Consider the following 19,512-nt stretch of genomic DNA (forward strand, 5'->3'; position numbering starts at 1 on the left):
AATAGGGGCGCCTGGGTGGCTCAGTCGGTTGAGCATCCAACTTCAGCTCAGGTCATGATCTCGCGGTTGGTGAGTCCGAGCCCCGCGTCGGGCTCTGTGCTGATGGCTCAGAGGCTGGAGCCTGCTTCGGACTCTGTGTCTCCCTCTCTCTCTGCCCCTCCCCTGCTTGTGCTCTGTCTCTCTCTGTCTCTCAATAATAAATAAACATTAAAAAAAATTGTAATGGCTACAATAAAAAAAATATGGGCAATACCGATTCCTGGGAGGATGAAGAGCAAATGGAACTCATATTTTGCAGGTGGGAAGGCAGGCTGGTACAGGTCCTCTGAAAACAGCCTGGCGGTTTCTTATAAACATACGATCACCATATGACCCATGGTAATTTATCCTGGGGGAGTGAAAACTTAGGTTACGTGAAAATCTGTACACAATTATTAAAATCTATGCCCACTTTGGTTTCTGCCATGATCTTATCAGGAAGGAATGGCTTTGACTCAAAAGAGAATTTATAGGCCTTTGTGCGATGTTTATAAAGGAGACACGCCTGAACTGTGTCTGTTTATAGGGCTTTGAAAGCTGGAGAGAAGGGAGCGTGAGCCTGACCCAGGGAAGGGGGCGGGAGTCTTGAGAATAGAGGTACAGAGGTACAGAGAGGGGCAGATTTGTGAGCTACTGCCTGTACCTATAAAATCCTCTGAGGGGCGCCTAGGTCACATGAGGTCGGCTCGCCCAAGATCACACAGCCCAGTACGTGGCGTAGCCGGAGTTTGTACCCCCGGGTCCCTCGATTCCAACTTCTGGGCTTTTGCCACCAAACCACAGGGTAATCGGGCGGAATTCTAAGAAGATCCCCAGCCCCCTCCTTGTAGGAGAAATGAAGAACTTCTTCCGAGACTCGGGCCTTGGACAGGGGAGGCATCCTGTTACGTCCACATCTCCAGTCCCGCCGGCAGGAACTGAGCCATGGAGGACCAAAGACCGGGCCACACCCTCCCCTTCTCCAAGGACTCATCTAAGAAAATCTCTGTCTGGACAATCCAGGCTGCTTATCTGCAGAGAATGGTCCTCCGTGTCTGGAGTGGACCCATCGTAAGACCCGTATGAGCTTGCTGCCTGGGCTGGGCAGCAGGTTTCCAAGGAACGGGAAGCCCGGGTCAGGGCAGAGGAGGTAGAGAGTGAGAGGCATGCGACTCTTGGAGCCGCCCACTCACACTGAGGAGCCATGGAGGTGTCCCGAGGTGACAGCTTCTTGCGGCACGGGAGGGCCTCCCAGAAACCATCCACTTGGGACGTGGGTACAAGAGGAGTCAGGGGGCCACCTCCCTTTCATAGTTCATAATTCATCATGCGTTTCTCTCAGGTTCTAGAAACTGCAGGAGCTAAGCCTCTGGTCATGCGACTGTCCGAGGGGTGTGCCCAGCCTTCTCCGTGGAGCTCTCCCGCCCTGCCCCTCCCACAGCAGGGGCCTGGTGGAGAATGGAAAGATACGGGCGAGCCAGGCGGCCGAGCCTATGAGGTCACAGCTAGGGGAACCCTAGCCGACTTTGGAAAGCGGCTTTTAAAATCACACAGCTTGGATTCAGGTTCAGCGCCCCCACTCAGTAGCTGTGTAGTTTGGGGAAGCTTATTTGGCTTGCCTTGGCCTTTGCATCCTCATCCGTAAGATAGGGAGAATAACGATGCCTACCTCACGCTTACAGGAGAGAAGAGACGTCAGGGGCTGAGCACAGCATCTGGCACATAGCGAACATTCAGCAAGTGCTAGCGTTTCGCATCATTATCCTCTTGATTCTCATTACAAGGAGCTCTCCACAGCTCCCAATGTCCCCCCATAGCACATGAGGACATCGGCTGAGCAATTCTGGGAAACAAAAGCCCTTGGGAATCTAACCAAACTCCAGAGGCAGCTGGATGGGCAGCGAGGCTGAGGCTGTAACTGGCTCTGTCCCCAAAGAGAGACCGTCCCACCCCCCCCACCCCCACTGAGACACTCACTTGGCCCCGCCCGCCCTTTCCCAGGGGAAATTCAGCAGGCAATGGAGTTGACAAAGCCGGAGAGCCTGACTGGTACCCGCAGATGCCTGGGAACCAGGCACTGACCAGAGGACGATGTCACCAGCAACCTCCCCTACCTCCCCATCCGTACACACACGCACCATCTTCCTGGAAATTCTGGACCAATTTGCAAAGTCCCATCACCCCCTTCCATGATTTTTATGGCCTCTATAAATGTCCTGGACCTAAGGAACGTTTTTTTCTTTTCCTTTCAAAAGAAAAGGCCTTTTCTCTACCTCATCTCTCCTCCAACACCCACATCCCTGTAACCCTACAAGTCGCTTCTGTCCTAGGAAGCCAGGCAGAGAAGGAAAAGGGTCTGGTTTCTAAGGGGAAATGAAAATAAATGGCTTACACTTGAACTCTCTGCCACAAGGCCTGGCTGTGACCCATGAACGTCTGGTGGGCGCAGACAGCTGGTTGTCTGTCCTCCAACATGAGGGCTTTGCTCTTTTCCGGGGACCGACCGAGGACTGCATATCCCTGTCCCCCTTCACCTGGGGGGTGCCTACATGTCTACACCCACAAAATGGGGACGAAATTGACACACATCGCTGCTGGCCCAGAGCATCCTCTTCTCTCTCCTCTCTCCCGTGGCCAGAAGCAGGTGACAAAACCGCAAGTTAGAAAGAATCTGAGCCCCTGAAAAATAATGCGGGAGGAAGCCACCCACTGATCAGACACCCTCCCTGGAAGTTTAGATCGATGAGAAATAACCTTTGGGTTAAGCCACTGAGGTTGTGGGGAGCTGTGGGATCTACGGGGGTAGCTGCGTTACCCCCACTGCTGGCACACTAAGCCTGGTGGCTGCCCCTCCCCCACGCCTTTTTGTCGGATGGACAGAGAAAAAAATGGAAGGACGGACTTCCCCTCACGTTGGTATGAGAGAGTAAAGAAGACACATCTGGGACGCCTGGGTGGCTCAGTCGGTGAAGCGTCTAACTCTTGATTTCAGTTCAGATCATGTGGGATCAAGCCCCACGTCGGGCTCTGCATTGACAGCATGGAGCCTACTTGGGATTCTCTCTCCCTCCCCCACCCCCTCTCTGCCACTCGCCCACTCAGCTACTGGCCACTCATCAGCGGGACCACAATGACGGAGGTCAGTATATCAGATGCAGGAAAAGTAGGTGCACAGCTAGGAGGGATAGATCTTCCAGAAGCCAGTGGGACCAGCTATCTGAGTGTCTTGGAAATAGTGGAGTAGGCTTTGGGGCTTTCTGCTAAACATGCCTCTTGCTGGGCTGACAAAGGCAGAGGCAGAGAAAGAGGAAGAAGGGAAAAAGGAAAAAGGACGAGCACTGGATCGTCCTTCATCCACCCCATCTGCTTTTCTGTGAAGGTTTACCTACTTTTTAAGATTCATTTCAAACCTCACCTCCTCCGTGAAGCCCTCCCTGACCTCTCTAGGTGCAACTGGGAGCTTCCAAGCATGGCGTCCACACTCATCCACCTTGCACCGGGTCACACCCAAGAGTTCCTGAGGACACTGCCATCATCTTTGTACTCCGGGGGCCTGGCGTGGGTACCCAGGACAGAGGAGGTGCTGATATGGTGGGGAGGTGGCCGGCTCGCTAGATATATATGCAGAATCCACAGCAGAGGAACCCAAACTAAGAACCCAAACTGAGGCTCCCTGGGCACTGGTTGGGGAATCTCAATTTTCTACGTAGGGGATCCCTAGAACATCCAATAAGACATTTTTCGGGTCACACAACTTTTATTGCTGAAAACTATTGCTGGGGATGCCGTGGACATGAACGTTGCCCTCCCGGACCCCCGGCCTCGATACCATGCAACCAGCCCCCTCGGGCTCTGCCCAGCCTTGCTCTTCCTGGGCGGTCTAGCCCCCGGGCAGCCACCTGCCTGAGCTGGGCTGGGCTGCCCTGCTTGGACCCTGCCTCTGGGAGTCCTAGTATCACCAGGCGAGACCCAGGAAAGTGAGGAGAACTGGACGGGCCAGGAAAGGCTGAGGGAGGCCCAGACCTCCAGCTGACACGGAGGCCAGGCACACGGACAACTTACAGGAGCACAGCAACTCAGATCCTTCACAACGGCTATCTGGAGGGCCTGGGGACAGTGTCCACCCTCTCTCCACGGCAGCGTTCGTGTGCGTGCTGTTTCTGAAGCAGCTGAGAAACTGAAAGGCGGAGGGGCTGAGAGAAACTGGCAGGTCCGGGACAGCGCTGGGTATGAGAGGTGTCTGTCCACCCGGACTGTCCCCGGGCTCCGATGCCCACGGAGAAGCAGCAGCAGCCATGTCTTCACGCCCTGGGTGTAGCCCTTGGACGCAGCGACAGTCGTGGCTCTCTGTGATGACCTGCCCGCCAGCCCACGCGAGGACGCTCTTCCCTAAGCGCCCCGAAGGGGCTCCTTCCTCGGGTCCCTGGATGTCAGGAACACTCAGCAAGACTCTGGAATGGTACAGCCCCCAAGAGTCTCTTGGACTGTTTGGGGTGATGGATGTTAGCTCTTCAGGCTCCTGGAAGTTTTGGAGAATCTTTAAAAATACATCCAGTTCCATTTCTTGAATATAAAAATACAATAAAAATCTGCGCCAGTAGCCTGTGACCACACACGGCCAGCTGTCAGCCTGGGCAGCCACCGCTCAGTCAGCCCTCCACACCCAGGGCACCCGCAGGAGGCCTGAGAAAGGGCAGGATGTTTGTAATGCCGCGGGGGGGGGGGGCACCTTCCCGCCGGGGACGGCCCCGGTACTCCGACAACACCCGCAATCCATCCCAGGACGGCGGCGATGCTGGTGGCTTCTCAGTCTGGGCTAGTCTCTGAGCCAGGGTCCGAGGAGCAGGAATTTCTGATGTGATCTTCTAGGCCCTTCCTCTGGGCCCTGTCTGGGCTCAACCTCCTCCATCCGTGACGGACGCCCTTACAGGAAGGTCCACAGCGCCCAAACTGTTATCTCCAGGTGCTTTCCAGCCTGGGGTTTGGAAAGGGCTGACAGTTCTCCTGGTTTCTGGAAAACCTTGGGAGAGCAACTACACACACACACACACACACACACACACACACACACACGTGCACATTCACAGAGGCAGTAGACAGCGGAGGCGGGAGTGACGCAGGTGCCTCGGAACCTTTGGCCCAGATGACACCGCAAGTGGCCCAGTCACTTGGGCCAGAGTCTTTATGCAGCCAGGGCTGAGAGGTGGGACAGGACAGCTGCTTAGGATTTCCGGAAGCGCACCTCACTCTGAGGAAGAGAACAAGGGAGAAGAGGGTGAGGGTGGGCCAGGAATACAGAGGCCGAAGGTGGGGGTCCAGAGCCTAAAATCCAGTCCAGCTGTCACGGGCACTGTTCTTCGGAGACAAGCAGCAACAAGGAACCATGGAAGCAGAGAGACCGACCGGGCTGGATTTCCAGAGCGGCCACCCAAGCTCTCTGTTCTGCCCTCGCTCCGGCGGAGGAAGGAGAGGGGAGCACGGAGCTCCTGCTTTACAGCCAAGACAGGAGGCTCAGGGAAGGCAGGGGCGGAGCGGGGGCAGCAGAGGAGGAGGTAAATCTCCCTCCTCCCCCATCTCCACGAGACTAACTTCCTGCCAAGGAGGGAGGCGGCCTGCGCACGCCCCTCCAGCGGGCTGTGTGAACTCACACCCTGGCCAGCCCGGGGGGGGGAGGACGGTGCTCCCGGGGCCGGCACCCAGCCTGGGCCCACCCCTTTTCAACCCTTCAGAGGAAAGAATCTGAGAGACAGAAACACGGGCAGCTGGGGTCGGCCTGCCATTCGACTGCTGTCCCGTCCCAGTCTTCTGAACACCCCGAGCACAAGGGGGTGAGGGGAACTCTGCCGAGCCCCCGGGGAAAGCCCGGGCCCTCTTGCAGGCACCCCACCTTTGGGAGCTCCCAGCCTGCCCCGCGCAGCACCCCCTGCAGGCTCTCACCTCCATCTCGCTGTAGATCCAGGGGAGGACTTCTGTCACTTTGGTATACACACCGGGCTTGTTCCTCTGGCCACAGCCTGTGCCCCAGCTAGTGACTCCTGCCAGGTACCAGCGACTGTTCTGCTCACAGACCAGGGGCCCCCCGCTGTCTCCCTACGGGGGGTGGGGGGGGGCGGGGAGCACACATTAGCAGCAGGGGACGGGAGGTGGTCCTTGAGCAAGGAACAGTGGGCACCAGATTCTCACTCCAAACCCAACACCCCAGCCTTCTCCCAGGCAGCCTCACCTGGCAGGAGTCTCTGCCTCCCCGAAGGTCCCCAGCACACATCATCCTTGGGGTAAGGTAACTGTCATAGACCAAGAAGTCATTGCATTTCTTAAAGTCAATGAGGTTGACCTGCACCTCCCGGAGGAAGGGGGATGTCTTCTCTTCAGTGGAGTCGAGGAAAGAGAAGATGGGAAGGAGTGAGACTTCCGGCAGCTTCCCGGCCTTCTAGGCGCTCACCCCACGACCCGGACTCCCAGCTTCCTGGAAGCGGAGGACACCACTCCCACGGCTGGCCCCCCAGCACGTACGGACGCACACACGCTCCCACACACATAACAGAGACATACACGTACGTACACGTTCAAACTCAGAGCCCACGAGGCTGCCTGCACGCTGCACAGCGCCTTTCTGTACTGAAAGCACCATCAGATCCACCATTTCATTTGGTTTTCAGGAACTAGGTGCCCAGAAGGGGCGCAATGAATCCGTTTACAGTTGGAGACACTCGTGGCCGAAGTTGCGACGTGCCCACGGTCACACGGCTGGTCAGTTCTGGGGCCGAGATCAGGACCGGGCTGCTCCCGGGCCGGTCACCACTCCGTCACACTGAGAAGGGAACAGCGGCCCTGCCCCCGGCAGCTAGCCAGAGTCTAACAGTGAGGCCAGCCAGGCGCTCTCGGGCCAAACGTAACCGATCTTTCGGAGCCGACATCGGACGAGGCCACTCCGTCCGTGATGGCGGGGAAGCCACCTTACTCTTGTTTGAGCATAAACGAAACTTAAGGGAGGTTACTGCGCAAACCACAAAAATACCAAATATCCCTTCTCCCAGCCAGTAGGAGTGGCTACCGTTTATTCACCCATCAGAGCTTTCGACTCAGTTTATCCTTAACTCCTAGAGGAGACTATTAAGATACCCAATCGTGGAATTACTCCTGCTTCCTGAAAGCATCCAGTCTGGACAAGTGCTTCGCTTCTCTGAACCTGCACCCCCAAACCACCCAAGTCCTATGATAAGTCCTGTCTAGCACTCCGTTGGTAAGACTTTCACGGTTCTCCACGGTACACGTCCCCCCTCAGCGCAATAAGCAAGGTGTTCGCAACTACGGAGGGTTTCCAGGTGGGCTTGGCTGGAGGGCACTGTCGCACCAACCGCTTTGACATACACGTGGGGATATACACCCCCACCTTGGGTTGGTTTACAGGCTTTTACTTTGGAACGCTCTGCGCAAAGCTGTTTAGGGGGACGCAGGCACCTGGCGTGGTCTGCAGCGATGGAAGGATCTGAGCCACGAAGCCTACGTGGTCTGAACACAGGCTGCACAGCATTGTCAGTCCTGGAAATAGTCTTTCTTTGCTCGTAAGGTATGGGAATGAAACGCTGGTGCCTCCTCACCGGGAGGTGGCACCTAAGAGTTCGGAGGCAATAAATGTCCAGGCCCTCATGTACGGACCTGTGTACAAACACGTCTTGTGTGCTACGTACAGGATAGCTTTCTGAACTTCCGTAGCCGTATGCAAAAGTAGCTGAGGTTAGTTAAGCCTGTGTCAACAGCTGGGATTTTTTTCACTCGTACATTTGGGACTTCTCCTTTCGGTTGACTAACGCTGCCCGTGCCAAGGCAACCTTTTTTTTCTTTTTTTTCACTTTTAAAAAGAGGCAGGAGAACCGTGTTCTAGACTCAGTTCTGTCTGTTGGAAAGTACCGGGGTGACGGTGGGCAAGTGACTTAGCCCCGGAGGTCTTCGGTTTCCTCATGTGTAAGATGGGGAGATTGGGTCGAGGGTGGACTTCGCGAGATTAAAAGTTTCTGTTACGGGCTACCAGACAGTCCGCTATGTGTGGGAGTGAGGTGAACACGCAGACATCCACACCCAGGCCCATGAATCCATAATGCCCAAACCCTCATCTAGATAGGCCCTCCTCTATATACCCCAACACATCACCTCCACCCACTCCATACAGATGCACACACACACACACGCGCGCACACACACACACCCCAGCATCTCTGGCCCCTCACCATCTGTCTCCTTGGTCTTGCCAAAGCCTGTGATCCAGCAGGTCTCATTGAGGCTGAAGGTCTGTCCATGCATAGGGAGGCAGGCAGGGTGGACATGAGCTGCAAGGAGACCTCAAGACATCAGTGCGGGGACAAGGCTGGAGATTTTGGTTGGGAGGGTAGCTCAAAGGGACGGGAGTCCCAGTGTCCTAGGACCCTCCTCCTTGCCCCCAGACTGGTTCTGAATCTTCTGGGCCCTTGAACTGACCAGGCAAGAAACTCAGTCACTTCACCTTGACCCTCCAGCCTGTAAAGGGTACTACCAGAGTCCCTCAAGCATTCTGATTTCAGTGGGTGCCCTGTGGACAGAAGCATAGGCCTTGGAAGCTCCCCTGTGCCAAGCCGATCCTGGGTGGCCACACATCTCTCCCTTCTTAGAGCGGCTTTCCTGGCTGAGCCTCCTCCGTGCCCGTCCATCAGAGCAAAGAGCAGCCCCAGGCTAAGTTCCAGGCATTCTCACCATGGCATCTCAGTGATGTGTCCAGCCTGGTCTGGGGAGAGCACCCACTGGTTGGTCAGGGCCTGAGGCACTCCCTCCAGGTCAGACAACCTCTCCAGGCGGGAAGAGCACAGCCCTAGAGGCACAGACCACAAAACCACTGCTCACTTGCTCCCGTGCTCAGAAACATCTAGAAGGTGTTGTTGGAGATCACTTCACAAGCTCTCTCTGAGGACTGGCGTCCTTAGATAGACCAGGGCATGGACCACCAAACCCCAACTTGCAAGAGGAAATTCTCAGGTGATAGAATGTTTGCAGTGTCCTCAATTGTTTGTTAGGCTCACTGCAGCCTCCTGCATCTGGAACAGTGCCCGACACGTGCAACATGCTCAACAAACAGAGCAAGGAAGAGAGGAAGGACAGACACAGAGGAAGGGAGGGCGGGAGTGAGAATCAATGCTAGATTCTTCCATAAAGTGGGCTTTCAGTTTTGGTGTCTAACACGTTCGTCTGCTGGAGAGTAAACAAACAAAAAATAAATGAGGGTTAAAAAAAAAAAGGCGGGGGGAGCGCCTGGGTGGCTCAGTCGGTTAAGCGTCTGACTTTGGCTCCGGTCATGATCTCGCGGCTGGTGAGTTCGAGCCCTGTGTCAGGCTCAGTGCTGACAGCTCAGTGCGGACAGACTCAACTTTGGATTCTGTGTCCCCCTCTCTCTCTGCTCCTCCCCCGCTCATGCTCTGTCCCTCTCTCTCTCTCAGAAATAAACATTAAAAAAAATTTAATAAAAAAAAAATAAATGAGGGAATGGCATCAATAATTAACCAAAAAAAGCAAAACCTAATTTCTTAAAATATGCTCATTTTTTAAGATGTAGGGTCTTTTTTTTTTTAATTTTTTTTTTCAACGTTTATTTATTTTTCGGACAGAGAGAGACAGAGCATGAACGGGGGAGGGCCAGAGAGAGAGGGAGACACAGAATCAGAAACAGGCTCCAGGCTCCGAGCCATCAGCCCAGAGCCCGACGCGGGGCTCGAACTCACGGACCGTGAGATCGTGACCTGGCTGAAGTCGGACGCTTAACCGACTGCGCCACCCAGGCGCCCCTAAGATGTAGGGTCTTAAAAACATGTCACACTGTTATACATCCTGCTCGTTTTTATGGGGGGATTACATGTATCAGTGAGTTTTCGTAAGTTCTCACCGATAGTACCGTGACTTCAAGGTGCTAAGCCTGCCGAAGGAATTGAAGAAAATCTGCCTGATTTCTAAACCCAAACTCAGGGCACATGGTCTGACCAGAGGACAACATAAATCTAAGCTGTGCTTCTCAGACTACACGTGTGCTTCCTGCCCAGGGGCCTATCGGAGTCTGGAGAGGAGCCTGCCACAGTCTGAAAAGCACGGGAGATATCGTAATACCTTTCGTTTGGTTTTACAAATTACTTAATTTGATTTGGAATTCCAAATAACATTAAAGGGGGGTTGGGGTGGTTGGAGATCTGGAAGCTTAGCCAAATGGAGTCCGGGTTCGGCAAGGTCGGAAAGGCCTATCCTGGTCCTGTAGACCTGACTGCCCCCCTTTTGGGTGGGCGTGAGGGGCAGGGCAGGGCGGGGGCAGAGGGATGCCCCCTCACCTCGCAGTCCCAGGCTCCACAAACAAGGCTGGAGGACAGGAAGAGGGCAGGGAGGGCTTGCCCGCTGGGTGGCTGGGTGGTGTGGCTCTGGACCGGCCCCACCCAACTGAGCTCTGCTGTGGTTTCCTCCTCCTCACCCCACTCTGATGACCCAGTGTCTGAGTCATGACCGATACCACCTCTGTAATTAATGTGCCAAGAAAGACCAGCTCACGGGCTCAGAGCACCAGAAAGGCAGGACTAACCAGAGAGCCCTCGGAGGCTTCTGGAGAGCCTGATGCACTCAGCTGTCCTTCAAGGAAGCCCCATCTGTGCCACCGTGGCTCCCCCAGCCGTCCTCATCATCACGTCATCGGCCTCTGGGGACTGTCTGTGTGGGTCACCCATTGTTCGATTTGAATAGAATTGAATTGCAACTGTGCAGCCTGTTACCTAGCAGCAGACACACAGTAAGTACTTGGTAAGTTTGCACAGGAGAGAGTGAATTAATGAATGAAGCCTCCTTTGATCTCCTGACAACTCCGAGCACGAGCGTCCTTCCTCTAGTCAACCCCGTGGCAGTCCCCTTTCGGAACGTGTTCTCCACGGCCGTCATAGCAATCGGCCAGCGGAGAGCCCAGGGCAAACGGCATTGCTAGGGAGGGGGACCCACCCGGATCCAGTCGCGCGGAGCGGCCACTTACTACTTCATTGCCTTGGGTAATCTTCTCTCTGGAAAGTTCCATCTCCTCAAAGGTAAACCGAAGCTAGCAAGAGTACCTGCTCTACAGGACTGGCTGTGAAGAGTTTAGTGTTACCGCAGATGTAAAACGCCTACCACGGCGCCCAGCCCCTAGTAAGTGCTCAATAAATGCGCATGAAACAATTCGATCTATGTACTTGGATTGAGACCAGTATCCAAGCCTTGTCTCTGTCACCAGCTTGCGATGCGAGATGTGTCATTTGGGACAACCTTATTTCTAGCCTCTGGGCCTCAGTTTCCTCAATGGTAAAGCAGAGGTGTTGCAATAAATGACCCCTAAGAGCCTTTGACCGCCACCGTGCTGAGGCTCGGGAACCCCAAGAGGGGTGCACGGAGGCCACAAGGCTGGGCCCTGAGGGTCGCCTGGAGGAGCCGGGGTGGGTGTGGCCGGTGTCGATCCACTCACCAGACAGGGTCAGGGGCTTGGAGAGCCGCATGAGGGCAATGTCATAGTCGTCCTCCTCGTCCGTGTAGTTACCATTGATGATGATCTGGGAGATGGAGGCCGCCGCAGGCAGCTGGAGCAGGTTGCTGGTACCCGCGTAGACCTTCCAGCCCTCCAGGATCTTCTCCCGGGTCCTGCAGGAGCCACAAGAGACCGTGGTCTGGTGGAGCCCAGTGGCAGCACCTGCTACACCCAGGGAGCCGCAGCTTACAGGCAGGAGGCTGCAGCTTACAGGCAGGAGGATGGACGAAATGACCTCTAAGGGGAGCCGTCTATCCCAGCCCAGGGCTCCAAAACAATCCCCTGCCTCCACAAGCCCCTCGTGAACCGGCCACTCTGCACCTCCCAGTAATAAAGAGAGGGCACGGGCACAACCTGTGAGCATCTACCCCCACCGCCTCCTCGTCGTGCCACCAAGTTTCCTACAAGGTGGACAGGCCACACCTCGGCACAAATGGATCTGCCAGAGACTCACTCGCGACTGGGGAAGCCAGTGCCCGCCCCCCCCACCCCCCCGCAAGGCCCTTTCCTGCTCACCGGCTCAAAGGGACAAGCCTGGCTGGTGACGGTCAGAAGCTGACTGTTCCACCCTCCCTATGATCCCCATCCCTCACTTCCCAGATCCGCGTTCCCGATTCCTCGGGCTCCCCTCCTGTAAGTTCCTGCTGCAGAAAGCAGAGGCCTCTTCAGGGGCAGGTTCCCAAGCCCTTGTGTAGGCCCGCCTCACCCTCCCTTCGGGGTCATCACGGTTCTTTTCTCATTCTGGGCCGAGCTCGGAACCAGAAGCCCCAACTCACACTCCCCAGGACCAAATCGCAACCGCACACCACGGCCCCGGCCGCACCAGTGGCGCCTGCCCTCGGGGGCCGGGGTCACAGCCCAAGCCCTCCTCCGCGGACCGACAAGTGAGTCTGCCATCGGGCCCTCCTGGTGATCCCCAACCCGGGAGGCACGGCGTCACCCCTCCCCCCTCGGGTACTTACACAAAGAAGCAGTGAGCGGCGGTGAGCACCCACTGGGCGTCGATCAGCGTGCCCCCGCAGATGTGCGTGGTGCCATACTGCAGACTCACTTGCCAAGGCCACTTGCTCTCTGGGGCCAGCGCCCCTCCCACGATCCGCCCGGTCATGGCCCTCAGTCCACAGTCTGGGGAGAGGCAGAAGAGACAAACCGTGACCTCTGCTGTCCTCAGAGCCGCCACCGTGCTCCCTGGATCCAGGGCAGGCTCGGGCAGCCTCATCCTGAGGGCACCCACCCGCCCACGGACACTGCTTTGCTCACTTCATCTGATGTGGCTCGGCTGCTTCCTGCCAAAGCAGAGCAGTAGGTCAGACTTCTGGGATCACCCAGCACGAAGTTGCATCCTAAGCAGGTTCCTCTTTCCTGCCACTCATTCCTTCTCTCCTTGGCAAAGGCTTACTAAGTGCCTGAAGCTTTGGGCACCGTGCCAAGCATCGAGGTGGTGACGGTGAACCCCAAGGCTGCTATCAGGAGGTCGGGGAAGCAGACCAAGTCTGACATGACCCTGAATTGATGGGCATGGTGACAGGGACCTCTATCATTTGCAGACAAAGGAGAAATGAACTTCCCTGATGTGCGGGTGGGTCTGTGCCCACATGGCTCCCCAGTGGGTCATTCAGGGCTACTGGGGACCCTGTATGGATCCCAAGGGAACGTTTCCAGGAGGAGTGAATCGTGCCCCCAAAATTGTGGACAAGGAGGGCAGTCCCCAAGTGTGTTCAGACACGTGTCCTTTTTTCTTCGAAAGGGGACAGAGTGAAGGACCAGCAGCGATCGGAGGGGGTGGGCACTCCGTCTGTAGTCCCCGTGCCTGCCTGCCCAGGGGAGCATCCCTACCTGGTCATTACAGAGAACACAGCACTTGTGGGCTCGTTCATGGCTTGGGGTTTGGGGTCAGACCCGAGGTTGGATACTGACTCCCCACCTACCAGCGGTCTGCATTAAGCAAGGCAAACATCTCGGCCTCTTATCAGTGAGCGGACAGTAATGGCATCTGCCCCGTGAGAATCCCACGCAATCGTGTTTATCAAGAGCCCGGTGCCTTATGGCACAGAAGGTACTCAGTAAATGTTGGCCCTAGATCTAGTTCCGCGTCTACTGATATGGGAGCTTTAAGCTGGTCCAGACTGGCTCTCCCAGTCCTTCCCACCACCCAGAATCCATGAGATTTGAATGGCTTCCCTTGTATGAACAAGGTTGCTGAGCTGGGCAGAGTCAGGAGAAGGGCAAATGCTACCCTGAGACTGTCCCAGAGCCTTACGGGGCCCCCAGCCCTGAAGCAGTCCTGCTAGTTAAGACCATCTTCCTGGCTTGGACCCCCAGGGCTGACCATCGCCCCCAGAGAGGTCCCACCCCTCTGCTCCCTGACTCCCACCCCACACAGGCCACAGTCCAGGAGGAAGAGCATCTTCTTACGGGAACACTGGAGAGAGACATACTGCTGGGAAGGGCATTCAGACCTGCAGGAAGAGACGCAGAAGATGTGGAAAGGGCACATTAAACACCTCCTCCAGGAAGCCTTCCCTGGTTGACTCTAAGTTCCTATCCCGTCTCCTTTGCATCGGATAGAGATTCTGATGTCCCTCCCAGAGAGACAGATCTTTCTAGTACTTTCTCCAGGAATGGGGATGGCTCAGTGCAAACCATCCCCACTCTTGTCCCCACCCCCACCCCCCGTTTTCTTATGGTAGATGGCACACATTTGCATAGATCCATGTCCTCTGAACTCATGACTTCATTGTCCCAGCATCTTTCCACAGCTGAACAGGTGGCCTGACCCTCCTCTGACAGTTCCTCAACGCTCTGCCGGCCCCGCAGCACGCAAAACACCTACACAAAGCAGGCATCCAGGGTACGGCTGATTCACTTCCCTTCCTTCCTTCCCCCCCTCCCCTGCCCTCCCCATCCGTTTTGCTCTGGAAGTCTTGTTTCTTCTTTCCCCTCCCCAGGGTAAACACTGCTAGCTGCTGGAGCCTCCCCTTGAGTGGGGAGTGGGGTTGCGACAAGGGCGGGGCCACAGTGCAAAGATGACAGAGGGCAAGGCCCAGGAGGGGGCCAGGGCTTGGCAGTGGGGCCTCCCTGTCCCTGACCACAGGCACCTGGCACTCCTGCTCCTGCTCCCTACCCTGCACCTGCTCACCCCAGTGACGTTTCTCCCCCCCACCCCGCCCACCCCAAGCCCCCTCCCTGCAGCAGCTTCCAGCTCAAACACCTGGCTGCCTGGTGGCCCCAGGGTTCACTCGCGGTCTCCGGCAACCGGATAAACTCTGTGCCACCCCTGACCTTGAGGTGCTCTCGGCACCGAGCTTCAATCAGAACTTTCAAGTCGGGAGACAGGTGGCAACTGAGGACTGTTTCTGGGATGCTCCTGACATTCGCGATGGGTTCCCGGAGGCTGGGTCCCAGAAAGGCCAAAGGAGAGGGGGTCCCCGACTCAAAGCGCTCCGCCGTTTCCCTGCGCACAGGCGGGCAGCCTGGCCTGCCCCACCGCACCTGTAGAGGCTTTCCTGGAGGGTAGAGTTGTATTTGGAGATTGAGAGGCTGCTGGTGAGATCCCTGTGGGCCACCTCGGTTGTCCGGTAAGCGCTGTAAGGGAGGGGACGGAAAGAAGAACGAGCCCCCCTTGAGACAGACCGCACCCTTCCCGGTCCCCGGGCATGTGTTAGAGTCCTGCTGGGAGAGGCCAGAGGCGGCTAAGGCCCAATACGCTCAGACCCGTCCCACGTAGTCCACCACTGTCCCCACTAGCCCTGTGCGCCAGCCCAGTGGTTTTCAAAGTGTGGTCCCATCCCAGACAGCAGCATCAGCACCGCCTGGGAACTTGTTAGAAAATGCAAATTCCTGGGTCCTCTGAACCCTAGACCTACTGAACCAGGAACTCTGGCCCCGTGATTTTAACAGGCTCTCCGGGTGATTTTGATGCACATGCAAGTTCGAGAAACACTGACCTGGCCCTTCTCTAGCCAAACTGTGATCCACGGGCCAGCAGCAACCATACCCCGGACCTGCTGGGCCAGACTCTGCATTTTAAAGATCCCCACGTTATGGGTTTGTACATTAAAGTCTGAGAACCTTGTAGTCGCTTACCAGATCTCAGACCACAGTGTCTATAGGAATCACCTCGGGGCATTTATGAAGCAGGTTCTAAACCCCAATCCACAGATTCTGATTTGGGGGTGCATTTTAACAAGCACCCCAGGCGATTCGGATGAGGGGAATGCATGGATCACTATCGGTGTGGCACTTCTGTGCACTTCTAGAACACGATACCCCTTGTACGAGAGCGGGCCTTAGTGCGTGCCATTCCTCTCCCTGGGGGCTCCTCCGTTCCCTGCTCTCTGCCAGGTGCACCCTCTCCTTTGCCCTTATCATTACACATCACATTGTATCATGGTTATTCGTTCGGGCCTCTCTTGCCCACACCATACCGGAGATTCTCTAAGGGCAGGGATCTTGTCTGGGGGCCACACGGTCTCTGGCACATATTAAATCTCAATTACATTCTTTGAATAAACGCCACTATCTACTGAAGCCCCAGGGAGGCTCAGATTTGCATAAGGCCTCACAACTCCATGATGAAAGATGTGTACTATCTTCCAGCCGCATCCCTTGGGTCCCTCTCTGACGATCAGAACTCTGAGGCTGAAGTGAGGGCAGAGAACAGGTTCTAAGCCCCAGCCTCCGAGCCCCACTTCTCAAGGTGCTTCTTCTACAGAGAGTCCCCAGCGACATCCTAAACCCTTCTCCCCACGACCTCACACACCTTGGTGAACCCCCCCAAAGCGCAGACCAGCAGGGAGGACGGAGTTGGCTCTGTGGCCTGCAAATAAGGGAACGATGGGGAACCCCTTCAAGCAGGAAGGCTGTCCTAACCCTACTCCCCGCCCCACCCACTAACATCAGCTTCGGTTGGAAATCTTGAGAGCCAACGATTCTAAGACTTTACCTGGCCACACCTGCCCGTCCCCTTCCCCCTTTGATGAGTTCCAGCTCAAGCCACAGCTGCTGTAGCTCAGAGCCCCAGCCCCTAATTCCCAGCCGTGAGGAGAAGACGAGACAGGCCCCAAAGCCCATCCCCCTCACAGGGCCACCGCGACCATTAAATGCGATCACTGGACACAAGGCCACTTCGATGCAGAGAACCGGGCGGGAGTGACCTCCTCCGGCAGATCTACAAATAATTACTTTGGCCTCGTGGGAACAACTTACCCCCAGGCTTGGGCTCCCGAGGCCACTGTCTCTGCCTAACTCAAGAGTGTCCTGAGCTAGTGCTCTCATCCCTGGTCCTCGAGGATCTTTTTTATCTTCTTTTTTTAATGTTTATTTACTTATCTATTTAGAGAGAGAGCAGGTACAAGCTAGTGGGGGAGGGGCAGAGCAAGGGACAGAATCCCAAGCAGGCCCCGCGCCGTCAGCACAGGGCCCCACACGGGGCTCGAACTCACCAACCGCGAGATCAGGACCCGAGCCAAAATCAAGAACAGGACGCTTGGCGGACTGAGCCACCCAGGTGCCCTTTCAAGGTGCCCACAAGGAGCCTGAGAGGCCCCTGCAAAGAGCCCGAGGCATCCCCGAAGCTGGGACCCTGGGGAGAGATTTACCTCATGAAACCCAGTTGCTGGCACGTCTTCTCTGAGTAGGAGTCGTTCCAGCTGTCACTGCAGATGGGAAGCCACTGATGGGAGGATCCAGAGTAGACTTTAAGCAGAGACTTGTTCCAATCAAACCTCACTGCCAGGCAAGAAAAGGGCAGAGCGGGCTTTCAGCACCCAGGAAGCTCCAAAGTCTTGAGGAGTGTCCTGAGTGAGGCTCTGAGATGCTCCTGTCCTAAGGCTCCTCGCTGGGGCCTGAGGAACGTCCGGGAGCCAGATCCGGGAGGTAATGATCACTGGCCAGGGCTCAGAAGCCCCAGACACACTCAGTAGAGGCAGAGCCAAGGCAGGGGCTGGGGCAGGGCAGACAGCCCTCCATGCCACAGGACCCAGGGGACCTCTGCTGGGAAAACGGGGTGAGCAACGCCAGGAGGCAGCACCCAAGAGGGCAGTGACATGCCCGAACGAGAGAGTGACAAGGGCAATAGGGTCTGTGATCCGACTGCGTGTTCAGTCACAGAGAGACGTGCTTATGGGCAATGATACGCGTAAACACACAGGCGATATGCACCCACAGACACCTGCATCGGGGCTATACATAGACAACGCACCGAAAAAGCACTGAGGATCAGGGTTCAAAGAGACCTTTGTGCTCATCTAGGCCAGCTGTTGACAAACTGACTTTATGAAACCACAGGGGGTGCCAAGTCAGGGGTCACCTGCTGGGCAAAGAGCAGGGGCATGTGGACGGGGCTCTGGACCCCACACCTGCCTCCGGCCAGAGCAGCTTCATTTTGTCTGCTACTCGGGAGTAGACAGATTCTGAGAACTACTAATCTCGTCCATTTCACAAATTAAGACACTGAAGCCCAGAGAAGGTAAGTGACTTGCCCAAGTCACACAGCACCCCAAGCCGGGTTTCAGACCCAAGGCTACTGTGACCAGAGCCCAGGTCCTCCGGCTCTCTGTCCACTGCCCCCTATTCAAGCTGATGGGCGGTTTGCAGTGTGCACTCACACCCTCTCACACACGCACCCGTGCCCAGCGTCCTTACCACAGCCCAGCTCATCACTTCTCAGCTTACAGTCCACGACCCCATCACAGCGCACGGCATGTATGGGGCAGCTCTCCACTGGCTCCTTGTACTTGATTCCTGTGTGGCCCCGCCAGAAGTAGACTGGAAAACAGTGAAGCAGACAGCCGGGTCACTGCCAGCCCCCGGGAGACCAGACGCTAAGCAGCCCAAGGCCCTGGGGGTTCTGAGACACCGACCTGCAATCCCTCTTGGACTCTGGGGCTCTCTTCCCCCATCTGTATGGAGAGAAAGGCTGCTCAGGAATGCTCCAGAATGCTCTGGAAAGCTCCTGCAAGCAGGGTAGCACCAGGCAGACTCAAGCAGCCACCCAGAGAGAGAGAGAGAGAGAGAGAAAGAAAGAGGGAGGGACAAAGAGAGAGACAGAGAGGGAGAGGGAGGCGTGGAGGCGGGTACTGCTTTGGAAGCTTCCACGCCCTACATGGGCCAGAGCGGTGACCAGAGAAAGCCCTCCTCCAGCATCCCAGAGCCCCCCTCTCAGAGCCCTTCTGGCATCCCTTCATCTCTGCTCTGTGGGTCATGGCAGAGACATTTCTGTCTCCACAGTCCCCACACGCAAGCACTAGCCATCCTGTCTTCTCCAAGGCCATTCCTTAGTCCCAGAAACTCCTGGATTTTCTTCCTTCTCTTTCTCCCCTAAACAAGGGATGTCTCCTTTGCTCAGTTCTTGCCCCATTACTTGTCTTTATGCCTTTAAATGTCTTTCCATTCAAAGAAAAATTCTAGGTGGCTGATTCCCAAATGCACAAGCTTCACAAACCATGTGTGAAAGTCAGCCTCATGACTCCCTCTGTCTCAAACACCAACCTCTTCTCAAACTGGGAGTCCCATCCCTCCTGCCTGGAGACAGCTTCCCTCGAGTGCCCAAGAAACCCGAGTTCTAACTCCTCACCCTGCCCCTCGACTTCAATCTCCTCCTCAGCCTGACCCCCTGCTTCCCCCACTGACCCTACCACGCGCTCAGTTACCCAAGGTGAAGGTCACCCTTGTGTGTCTGCTCCTTCCAGACCCCGGCACCAATGCCACCTAATGTTTTGGACTTGCCCTTCCTCTCTGTGCCCTGGTCTTCCCCCTCCCACGCCCTGGGCACTGAGGCTCCCGGGAACCCGGGTCAGTCCCCCTCTGAATGGAGGGGCCACCTTGACAGTCAGGGGACTTCAAGAAACGTTGTGAAACCACACCATGACTATAAGCCTATCGGGGGGTGGGGGTGCCCTTGGATGCCATCTCATCCCTTCAGGGGTCATTCCCCTCTCAGAGGA

At 56.2% G+C, this 19,512-nt stretch overlaps 1 protein-coding gene across 2 annotated transcripts in view; it reads right to left on the reverse strand.

Moving 5' to 3' along the window:
* Window positions 1-3,152: 3,152 nt before the first annotated feature.
* TMPRSS13 (transmembrane serine protease 13) overlaps window positions 3,153-19,512 on the reverse strand; it is a 32,370-nt gene continuing 16,010 nt past the window's right edge. Inside the window, exons 5-15 of one of the 2 annotated variants that reach the window (XM_019811352.3) lie at window positions 18,430-18,468; window positions 18,212-18,334; window positions 17,167-17,296; window positions 15,059-15,151; window positions 13,982-14,025; window positions 12,529-12,691; window positions 11,507-11,679; window positions 8,247-8,345; window positions 6,242-6,384; window positions 5,956-6,108; window positions 3,153-5,266 (exon numbers count right to left, since the gene is read on the reverse strand). In XM_019811352.3, the coding sequence (XP_019666911.1) occupies window positions 5,240-5,266; window positions 5,956-6,108; window positions 6,242-6,384; window positions 8,247-8,345; window positions 11,507-11,679; window positions 12,529-12,691; window positions 13,982-14,025; window positions 15,059-15,151; window positions 17,167-17,296; window positions 18,212-18,334; window positions 18,430-18,468 (1,187 nt within the window). In that variant the 3' untranslated portion in view covers window positions 3,153-5,239. The remainder of the gene's footprint in view (window positions 5,267-5,955; window positions 6,109-6,241; window positions 6,385-8,246; window positions 8,346-11,506; window positions 11,680-12,528; window positions 12,692-13,981; window positions 14,026-15,058; window positions 15,152-17,166; window positions 17,297-18,211; window positions 18,335-18,429; window positions 18,469-19,512) is intronic. The other variant, XM_006936671.4, reaches the window with a different exon arrangement.

This window comes from Felis catus, chromosome D1 (genome assembly GCF_018350175.1).
Source record: "Felis catus isolate Fca126 chromosome D1, F.catus_Fca126_mat1.0, whole genome shotgun sequence".
Lineage (NCBI taxonomy): Eukaryota > Metazoa > Chordata > Mammalia > Carnivora > Felidae > Felis > Felis catus.